The sequence below is a fragment of the Aegilops tauschii genome, chromosome 1 (assembly GCF_002575655.3).
Source record: "Aegilops tauschii subsp. strangulata cultivar AL8/78 chromosome 1, Aet v6.0, whole genome shotgun sequence".
In the NCBI taxonomy this organism is placed as follows: domain Eukaryota; kingdom Viridiplantae; phylum Streptophyta; class Magnoliopsida; order Poales; family Poaceae; genus Aegilops; species Aegilops tauschii.
Genome location: NC_053035.3, coordinates 482,788,532 through 482,799,740, shown reverse-complemented (window position 1 = coordinate 482,799,740; position 11,209 = coordinate 482,788,532). Strand labels below are relative to the sequence as shown.

The 11,209-nt window shown below is 44.2% G+C and overlaps 1 protein-coding gene across 1 annotated transcript; it reads right to left on the bottom strand.

Moving 5' to 3' along the window:
* LOC109754722 (F-box protein At2g26160) lies at nucleotides 1–1,938 on the bottom strand. The gene is made up of 2 exons (XM_020313632.4): nucleotides 1,826–1,938; nucleotides 1–1,590 (listed from the first exon to the last, which is right to left on the bottom strand). The coding sequence occupies exon 2, from the start codon at nucleotides 1,583–1,585 to the stop codon at nucleotides 326–328; it is 1,260 nt and encodes a 419-aa protein (XP_020169221.3). The 5' UTR covers nucleotides 1,586–1,590; nucleotides 1,826–1,938; the 3' UTR covers nucleotides 1–325.
* Between the last annotated feature and the right edge of the window lie 9,271 nt (nucleotides 1,939–11,209).

Below are 11,209 nucleotides of genomic sequence, written 5' to 3'. Positions count from 1 at the left end.
TGTATTTTAGGATCTTTATAGGTACAGCAACAACCGTAATACTGATTGAAAACCAATACAGTTAACAGGTTGCATAGTAACCACCATATAAAGTTCAGACAATTGATGATACATCGCAACTAACAGGGTAAGCAAGTTAAATACCAATGTATTTCACGGTTTGCATGGGACCAGCAAACACCTTACCAACCGCCATACATACCAATTGGATAGATAACATGTGACCAGATTGCAAAATAAACACTGGACGAAATCTTTAGCATGGTCAGATAACATGGGAGCAGCTTGTATAGCCACAACCCAACAACAATATAACACCTTGACTTCAGTCCTGAGGAAAGAGCCATGCTGCCAGACGTGTCTCAATGCGGCGCTTCCAGGAGATCATTGGATGAGGGGAAGAGACGCTGCCGAGTCGCATGTCATAGGCGCTGCATGATGTATTCTCCTCGTTGTAATAGTAGTCTATACGATACTCGTCGTCATCATCCAAGAAGAAGATGCGATTGCCCAACAAACCGTACCGAGACACGGACACGGCCCTGGAGCACCTTCGCCCTAGAAATAGCACCTGGTCATCCCCCACGTCCGACACCTTGATCCACCGTGAATGCTCGAAGTCAGCCTCAAATACCTCAAACTTGTTCTGTCCAGCAACAACTTTACCCCTCACTCCAGGTTTAGGTTCAGGAACCTGGCACCAAATCTTCCTGCATACCATCAGTAACGCGCCACGTGATTCAACCAGATAGATCTTTTTGAGGGGCATGACGGGCATAGAGTTCTCGTCTTGCATCACATGGTACAACCTGAGACCACCCATGTAGCAGCGCTCACCATTGCCTTTGATGACTCTTCCAATCCGAGAAACCTGTGGATCACCGGTGCCTTGGTCGTTGCTGATGTTCACCACAAGGAGGTTCTCGTTATCGGTAAGGACATAGAGCTTTCCTTGGTAGAATATCATGTCTTCAAAATCCCTACACTTGTCGCACGCGCGTACCGACCACGACAAGGCCCCTGGCTGGCACATTAGGATCTGACTGGTGTGCTCAACGCCAACTAGTGCGGCAACAAGGTTTGGCGAGCACAGGATTAGCTTAATTATGTGCAGCTTCTCTGAGTCATTGATATGCATCCATGTAGTGTAGGGGACGGCAAATTTTGACCCATGCTCATATGACCATTTAGCGACTGCACTTGGAGGCCGGAGTCGGACGCTGGAGAGAGGAGGGAGTGTCATGGTGGCCCTGGAGAAAGGGTTGACAAGGAAGCACCCATCATCGCGGGGGAAGACAAGCCAGCTTCCGCAGGCACTCTTGTACCCAGCGAAGCCGCAGCCCGGGAAGCAGAAAGGCTCTTCATAGGGGAGGCTGTAGAAGGTGCCGTCGGGGAGAACGAGCAGGGGCAGTGATGGGGTCCGGAGCTGCTGCCTTGCGGCGGCACGCCATTGCGGGCACACCGCGGCGAAGCGGGCGCGGTCGGCGTACCCGGGGAGAAGGCGGAGCACCAGGCCTGCTAGGTCCAGCGGCAGGTCTGACCACGATGGCGGTGGCTGCGAGTGCGGCTTGTTCTCTGCTTCCATCGGTCCTGCAAAGAAGAAACGGCATCATCAACGAAGAATGATGGCACATCAACATTTTTAGCTGCGCAGAGGCAATGCGTCGAACAACTGGCGTGCGTGGCCGGCGGACACTGCGGGAGCAGAGGCGGAAACCCCTTGACCCTGAGCGATGAGCGGAGGAAGGCGGAAGGGGGGTGAAGAGAGGGAATAGGCGGATGCCAGAGAGACCAGCGCCGTCCCGGTGCCGGAGCGGGGACCGACCTGCCGTTCGCGCGGGACGCCGGTGGTAGGCTGCTACTCCTGTTGCTGCTGCCGTACCCGTGCGGGAGTGGAGTGTGGATGCCCGAACGGGATGGTGCGACCAAGTGAGTGTAACTGTGTGGATCTGTGCAGCCCAGGCCCAGCCACCACGTGGACGTATGGGCCGGGCCCTTACCCTGAGCCCGCAGTTCTTGCTGATTGCCATTTCCGGCCTCCAAGATTCACTAAAAGAACTCCCTAGTCATTTATTTATGATTAAAAAAGTGTCATTTTCTGCTTAAAAATAAGAAGCAAAAGTGTCATTTCGCATATGTCATTCAGAGAATTGAACTGAGTCTGAATCTGATATCTAATCAAGTAGAGAAGTGTGATACAAGGGGTTATAAAAAGACAATGTGATAGAAAGGGAAAACGAACAAACCTCTCCTTGTCATCATCTTTAGCCAGAAATCTTGCATAAGCCTAGATTGTCTCCGAAAAGCTTTGCGAACCATATTAGAAACTCACATAGATCGGCGAGACAAAGTCTTCATCATATGAACATCGTCCAGAGATCAGTTATCACCATTCCAGCGTGTAAAAGACAATGGATCAGCGTTTCGCTAAAAGGAGAGACGCCGCTCCCCTTTTAAGGAGAATGTTTTGTAATACCAACTAGTAGTAAATAAATTATGGTGTGCCGCTTGTTTAAGTAAAGCAACAAAATGAATAAATAAACATGTAGAAAAATAACAAATGGGCACATGTATGCACGGGAATCCAGTATTTTATAAAACACTATTGCATTGTCAGAATACATGTTAATGCTCCCATAGAAGTTTATCCCTTTTGCCTTATCTGTCGCGTTCAAGGACTATCATGCATCCGGTTAATTATATCTGCAAGATCGAGCCCACAATATACCTCCAATTAAACCGCATTGATGATCGTCGTGTGTTGGATTGCTCATCCATATGCATGTGACATTTTAAAATATTTGTGTGGGTGCCTTCTGTTTCATGGATACCCAATCACTGTGTTGTCGCCATGTTGATGTAACCAATGAAGGGGATAATTTTCACCTCGTTGGTGCCCAATCATGTGATTCCCTGACTTCATCAGACATGGACGTGTATGTGTTGCTATCGCCTCGTCGGTGCCAGCAACAGTGTATCCGCCCCTGTTGGTCTAGGACATGTCAAATGAATGGTGACCTGACTCGTCGACACTTGGCAATGGTTTCTTCTAGGCTCGCTGGCACGAGATGCATGGTGAAAATAATGGTGTGGATGTGCAGCATTTTGTATCATGGACGCCGACTCAGCCAAGATGTCGATGTAGAAAATATCATAGGTGCATATTAAACAATGCTTGCCAACAACGCGTATATTGCTTCCTTGTAGGAGCAAAAATGCTTCGGAGGTGGTCTCCAATCGTTTGAAGATAATCCTTCCTGCCATCATATCAGAAAAACATTCTGCATTGTTCCTGGTCATTTCATCACGGATAATATTGTCTCTACTTAAGAATGTCTGCATTGTATGAAATGAAACAAGGCAAATAAAAACAGATTTTGTGCTCTTAAGTTGGATATGATAACAGTGAACGATTCCTGTAGAAACAACCTTTTGTGGTGAAAGAATGGAAAAAAAACTTGAATGGGCCGTTCCGTTGTTGGATTAGATATGGATGGCACAAATGCACGTTACAAAACTTGCACCAAGAAGTTCTAAAACTTACACCGACGAGTTCCAAAACTTAAAAAATATGGCCCAAGTTGACTTTTTGTATTCTTTCATCACAAGGGTTATTCTATTATAGTTGCTCCCTTATGAAAATGTAATTATTTAAAGGAAACAATGACTAATGTCGTGGGAACGATTCCGACAGTAAAAGAGGGGTAGTATAAAGGAGCGTGGTCTATCGAAATGCAAACAGGTGACACGAGTGTTTTTTAACGAGTTCGAGCTTTTCACGGTGGAGATAACAACCCTAAGTCTCATGCTCCGGAGAGGTTTTCCTTGATCTTCGTATGAACGGGTTACAAGGAGTATGTGAGAGAATTTGAGAGAGAGATGGAGGAAATGAGAGAGAGTGTGTGAGGGCTGGCCCCTGAGCGTAGTGGTGAGGGGTGACTTATATAGAGTGTTCCATCCTCTCACCTAGTACGTTACAAATGGAGAATTACGTCAACCCACACTATGAAACCGTCATTAATATCCACTACGAAGGTGATGCTTCAACAGCCTTGTTGACTGTTGCCCTTTGTATGTCGGAGTAGGTTATACGGCTGGGTAGATGATCATCCGGGTAGTGGTGACATAGACATCGTCCGACTAGATGGGTGATGTTGTCCGAGTAATGTTGAGCTGGATGTTGTCCGAGTAGATGGTATGCTTGGTATGATTTTTTTTTCTAGGGCCACCTGATGCATGTGCCCTATGTCTATATGAATGTAGGCTCTGTGATGAGGCTACCCCTTATTGGTATCCTCGTCAACCAAGCTGGTGTTTGCACCATCTTGGATTACTTTAGTAATGGGGTTGGTATCAACAGTTTTTTGTGTGCTTTTCAATATAAGCAAGCTAGAAGAATTCAATCCAACCCGGGGAATCCGACGGGGGGGGGGGGGGGGATTTCTGAAGGAAATTTACCCTAGAGGCAATAATAAAGTTATTATTTATTTCCTTATATCATGATAAATGTTTATTATTCATGCTAGAATTGTATTAACCGGAAACACCATACATGTGTGAATACATAGACAAACAGAGTGTCACTAGTATGCCTCTACTTGACTAGCTCGTTGATCAAAGATGGTTATGTTTCCTAGCCATGGACAAAGAGTTGTCATTTGATTAACGGGATCACATCATTAGGAGAATGATGTGATTGACTTGACCCATTTCGTTAGCTTAGGACTTGATCGTTTAGTATGTTGCTATTGCTTTCTTCATGACTTATACATGTTCCTATGACTATGAGATTATGCAACTCCCGTTTACCGGAGGAACACTTTGTGTGCTACCAAACGTCACAACATAACTGGGTGATTATAAAGGTGCTCTACAGGTGTCTCCGAAGGTACTTGTTGGGTTGGCGTATTTCGAGATTAGGATTTGTCACTCCGATTGTCGGAGAGGTATCTCTGGGCCCACTCGGTAATGCACATCACTATAAGCCTTGCAAGCATTGCAACTAATGAGTTAGTTGCGGGATGATGTATTACGGAACGAGTAAAGAGACTTGCCGGTAACGAGATTGAACTAGGTATTGAGATACCAACGATCGAATCTCGGGCAAGTAACATACCGATGACAAAGGGAACAACGTATGTTGTTATGCGGTTTGACCGATAAAGATCTTCGTAGAATATGTGGGAGCCAATATGAGCATCCAGGTTCCGCTATTGGTTATTGACCGGAGACATGTCTCGGTCATGTCTACATAGTTCTCGAACCCGTAGGGTCCGCACACTTAAAGTTCGATGACTGTTATATTATGAGTTTATATGTTTTGATGTACCGAAGGTTGTTCAGAGTCTCGGATGTGATCACAGACATGACGAGGAGTCTCGAAATGGTCGAGACATAAAGATCGATATATTGGACGACTATGTTCGGACACCGGAAGGGTTCCGGGAGGTTTCGGACATTTATCGGAGTACCGGGGGTTACCGGTGAAGGAAATATGCCCTAGAGGCAATAATAAAGTTATTATTTATTTCCTTATATCATGATAAATGTTTATTATTCATGCTAGAATTGTATTAACCGGAAACATAATACTTGTGTGAATACATAGACAAACAGAGTGTCACTAGTATGCCTCTACTTGACTAGCTCGTTGATCAAAGATGGTTATGTTTCCTAGCCATAGACATGAGTTGTCATTTGATTAACGGGATCACATCATTAGGGGAATGATGTGATTGACTTGACCCATTCCGTTAACTTAGCACTCGATCGTTTAGTATGTTGCTATTGCTTTCTTCATGACTTATACATGTTCCTATGACTATGAGATTATGCAACTCCTGTTTACCAGAGGAACACTTTGTGTGCTACCAAACGTCACAACGTAACTGGGTGATTATAAAGGTGCTCTATAGGTGTCTCCAAAGGTACTTGTTGGGTTGGCGTATTTCGAGATTAGGATTTGTCACTCCGATTGTCGGAGAGGTATCTTTGGGCCCTCTCGGTAATGCACATCACTTAAGCCTTGCAAGCATTGCAACTAATGAGTCAATTGTGGAATGATGTATTACGGAACGAGTAAAGAGACTTGCCGGTAATGAGATTGAACTAGGTATTGAGATACCGACGATCGAATCTCGGGCAAGTAACATACCAATGACAAAGGGAACAACGTATGTTGTTATGCGGTCTGACCGATAAAGATCTTCGTAGAATATGTGGGAGCCAATATGAGCATCCAGGTTCCGCTATTGGTTATTGACCGGAGACGTGTCTCGGTCATGTCTACATAGTTCTCGAACCCGTAGGGTCCTCACGCTTAACGTTTCGATGACAGTTATATTATGAGTTTATATGTTTTGATGTACCGAAGGTTGTTCGGAGTCCCAGATGAAGGAAATATGCCCTAGAGGCAATAATAAAGTTATTATTTATTTCCTTATATCATGATAAATGTTTATTATTCATGCTAGAATTGTATTAACCGGAAACATAATACTTGTGTGAATACATAGACAAACAGAGTGTCACTAGTATGCCTCTACTTGACTAGCTCGTTGATCAAAGATGGTTATGTTTCCTAGCCATAGACATGAGTTGTCATTTGATTAACGAGATCACATCATTAGGAGAATGATGTGATTGACTTGACCCATTCCGTTAGCTTAGCACTCGATCGTTTAGTATGTTGCTATTGCTTTCTTCATGACTTATACATGTTCCTATGACTATGAGATTATGCAACTCCCGTTTACCGGAGGAACACTTTGTGTGCTACCAAACGTCACAACGTAACTGGGTGATTATAAAGGTGCTCTACAGGTGTCTCCAAAGGTACTTGTTGGGTTGGCGTATTTCGAGATTAGGATTTGTCACTCCGATTGTCGGAGAGGTATCTCTGGGCCCACTCGGTAATGCACATCACTATAAGCCTTGCAAGCATTGCAACTAATGAGTTAGTTGCGGGATGATGTATTACGGAACGAGTAAAGAGACTTGCCGGTAACGAGATTGAACTAGGTATTGAGATACCGACGGTCGAATCTCGGGCAAGTAACATACCGATGACAAAGGGAACAACGTATGTTGTTATGCGGTCTGACCGATAAAGATCTTCGTAGAATATGTAGGAGCCAATATGGGCATCCAGGTCCCGCTATTGGTTATTGACCAGAGGGGTGTCTCGGTCATGTCTGCATAGTTCTTGAACCCGTAGGGTCCGCACGCTTAACGTTCGTTGACGATATAGTACTATGAGTTATGTATGTTGGTGACCGAATGTTGTTCGGAGTTTTGGATGAGATCACGGATATGACGAGGAACTCCGGAATGGTCCGGAAGTAAAGATTGATATGTGGATAGTAGTGTTTGATCTCCGAAAAGGTTCTGGAATCCATCGGAAGGGGTTCCGGATGTTTCCCGAAATGTTTGGGCACAAGAACACTTTATCTGGGCCAAAGGGGAAAGCCCACGAGGTTTTTGGAAAGCGCAAAAGGAAGTTTTGCGGAGTCCAGGGGCCAGTGGGAACCCTGGCGTCTGGCCCTGGAGTCCGAGAAGGACTCTTGCCTTTCGGGTGAAACCGACTTTGTGGAGGCTTTTACTCCAAGTTTCGACCCCAAGGCTCAACATATAAATAGAGGGGTAAGGCTAGCACCCAAGACACATCAAGAAACACCAAGCCGTGTGCCGGCAACCCCGTCTCCTCTAGTTTATCCTCTGTCATAGTTTTCGTACTGCTTAGGCGAAGCCCTGCGAAGATTGTTCTTCACCAACACCGTCACCACACTGTCGTGCTGCCGGAACTCATCTACTACTTCGCCCCTCTTGCTGGATCGAGAAGGCGAGGACGTCACCGAGCCGAACGTGTGCAGAACTCGGAGGTGCCGTGCTTTCGGTACTTGGATCGGTCGGATCGTGAAGATGTACGACTACATCAACCGCGTTGATATAACGCTTCCGCTTACGGTCTACGAGGGTACGTAGACAACACTCTCCCCTCTCGTTGCTACGCATCACCATGATCTTGCGTGTGCGTAGGAAAATTTTGAAATTACTATGTTCCCCAACAGTGGCATCCGAGCCTGGTTTTATGCGTTGATGTTATATGCACGAGTAGAACACGAGTGAGTTGTGGGCGATATAAGTCATACTGCTTACCAGCATGTCATACTTTGGTTCGGCGGTATTGTTGGATGAAGCGGCCTGGACCGACATTACGCGTACGCTTACGCGAGACTGGTTCTACCAACGTGCTTTGCACACAGGTGGCTGGCGGGTGTCAGTTTCTTCAACTTTAGTTGAACCGAGTGTGGCTACACCCGGTCCTTGCGAAGGTTAAAACAGCACCAACTTGACAAACTATCGTTGTGGTTTTGATGCGTAGGTAAGAACGGTTCTTGCTCAGCCCGTAGCAGCCACGTAAAATTTGCAACAACAAAGTAGAGGACGTCTAACTTATTTTTGCAGGGCATGTTGTGATGTGATATGGTCAAGACATGATGCTAAATTTTATTGTATGAGATGATCATGTTTTGTAACCGAGTTATCGGCAACTGGCAGGAGCCATATGGTTGTCGCTTTATTGTATGCAATGCAATCGCCCTGTAATGCTTTACTTTATCACTAAGCGGTAGCGATAGTCGTAGAAGCATAAGATTGGCGAGACGACAATGATGCTATGATGGAGATCAAGGTGTCGCGCCGGTGACGATGGTGATCATGACGGTGCTTCGGAGATGGAGATCACAAGCACAAGATGATGATGGACATATCATATCACTTATATTGATTGCATGTGATGTTTATCTTTTATGCATCTTATCTTGCTTTGATTGACGGTAGCATTATAAGATGATCCCTCACTAAATTATCAAAGTATAAGTGTTCTCCCTGAGTATGCACCGTTGCGAAAGTTCTTCGTGCTGAGACACCACGTGATGATCGGGTGTGATAGGCTCTACATTCAAATACAACGGGTGCAAAACAGTTGCACACGCAGAATACTCAGGTTAAACTTGACGAGCCTAGCATATAACAGATATGGCCTCGGAACACGGAGACCGAAAGGTCGAGCGTGAATCATATAGTAGATATGATCAACATAGTGATGTTCACCGTTGAAACTACTCCATCTCACGTGATGATCGGACATGGTTTAGTTGATATGGATCACGTGATCACTTAGAGGATTAGAGGGATGTCTATCTAAGTGGGAGTTCTTAAGTAATATGATTAATTGAACTTTAATTTATCATGAACTTAGTCTTGGTAGTATTAGCATATCAATGTTGTAGATCAATAGCTCGCGTTGTTGCTTCCCTATGTTTTATATATGTTCCTAGAGAAAACTAAGTTGAAAGATGTTAGTAGCAATGATGCGGATTGGATCCGTGATCTGAGGATTATCCTCATTGCTGCACAGAAGAATTATGTCCTTGATGCACCGCTAGGTGACAGACCTATTGCAGGAGCAGATGCAGACGTTATGAACATTTGGCTAGCTCAATATGATGACTACTTGATAGTTTAGTGCACCATGCTTAACGGCTTAGAATCGGGACTTCAAAGACGTTTTTGAACGTCATGGACCATATGAGATGTTCCAGGAGTTGAAGTTAATATTTCAAGCAAATACCCGAGTTGAGAGATATGAAGTCTCCAACAAGTTCTATAGCTAAAAGATGGAGGAGAATAGCTCAAGCAGTGAGCATGTGCTCAGATTGTCTGGGTACCACAATCGCTTGAATCAAGTGGGAGTTAATCTTCCAGATAAAATAGTGATTGACAGAATTCTCTAGTCACCATCACCAAGTTAGTAGAACTTCGTGATGAACTATAATATGCAAGGGATGACGAAAAAAATTCCCAAGCTCTTCGTGATGCTGAAATCGACGAAGGTAGAAATCAAGAAAAACATCAAGTGTTGATGGTTGATGAGACCACTAGTTTCAAGAAAAGGGCAAAGGGAAGAAGGGGAACTTCAAGAAGAACGGCAAGCAAGTTGCTGCTCAAGTGAAGAAGCCCAAGTCTGGTCCTAAGCCTGAGACTAAGTGCTTCTACTGCAAAGGGACTGGTCACTGGAAGCGGAACTACCCCAAGTATTTGGTGGATAAGAAGGATGGAAAAGTGAACAAAGGTATATTGGATATACATGTTATTGATGTGTACTTTACTAGTGTTTATAGCAACCCCTCGGCATTTGATACTGGTTCAGTTGCTAAGAGTAGTAACTCGAAACGGGAGTTGCAGAATAAACAGAGACTAGTAAAAGGCGAGGTGACGATGTGTGTTGGAAGTGGTTCCAAGATTGATATGATCATCATCGCACGCTCCCTACACTTTCGGGATTAGTGTTGAACCTAAATAAGTGTTATTTGGTGTTTGCGTTGATCATGAATATGATTTGATCATGTTTATTGCAATACGGTTATTCATTTAAGTTAGAGAATAATTGTTGTTCTATTTACATGAATAAAACCTTCTATGGTCATACACTCAATGAAAATGGTTTGTTGGATCTCGATCGTAGTAATACACATATTCATAATATTGAAGCCAAAAGATGCAAAGTTAATAATGATAGTGCAACTTATTTGTGGCACTGCCGTTTAGGTCATATTGGTGTAAAGCGCATGAAGAAACTCCATGCTGATGGAATTTTGGAATCACTTGATTATGAATCACTTGATGCTTGCGAACCATGCCTTATGGGCAAGATGACTAAAACTCCGTTCTCCGGAACAATGGAGCAAGCAACTCACTTATTGGAAATAATACATACTGATGTATGCAATCCGATGAGTGTTGAGGCTCGCGGCGGGTATCATTATTTTCTGACCTTCACAGATGATTTGAGCAGATATGGGTATATCTACTTGATGAAACACAAGTCTGAAACATTTGAAAAGTTCAAAGAATTTCAGAGTGAAGTGGAGAATCATCGTAACAAAAATAAAAGTTTCTACGATATGATCGCGGAGGTAAAATATTTGAGTTACGAGTTTGGCCTTCAATTAAAACAATGTGGAATAGTTTCACAAAATTCGTGCCACCTGGAACACCACAGCATAATGGTGTGTCCAAATGTCATAACCGTACTTTATTGGATATAGTGCAATCTATGATGTTTCTTACCAATTTACCACTATAGTTTTGGGGTTATGCATTAGAGACAGGTGCATTCACATTAAAAAGGGCACCATCTAAATCC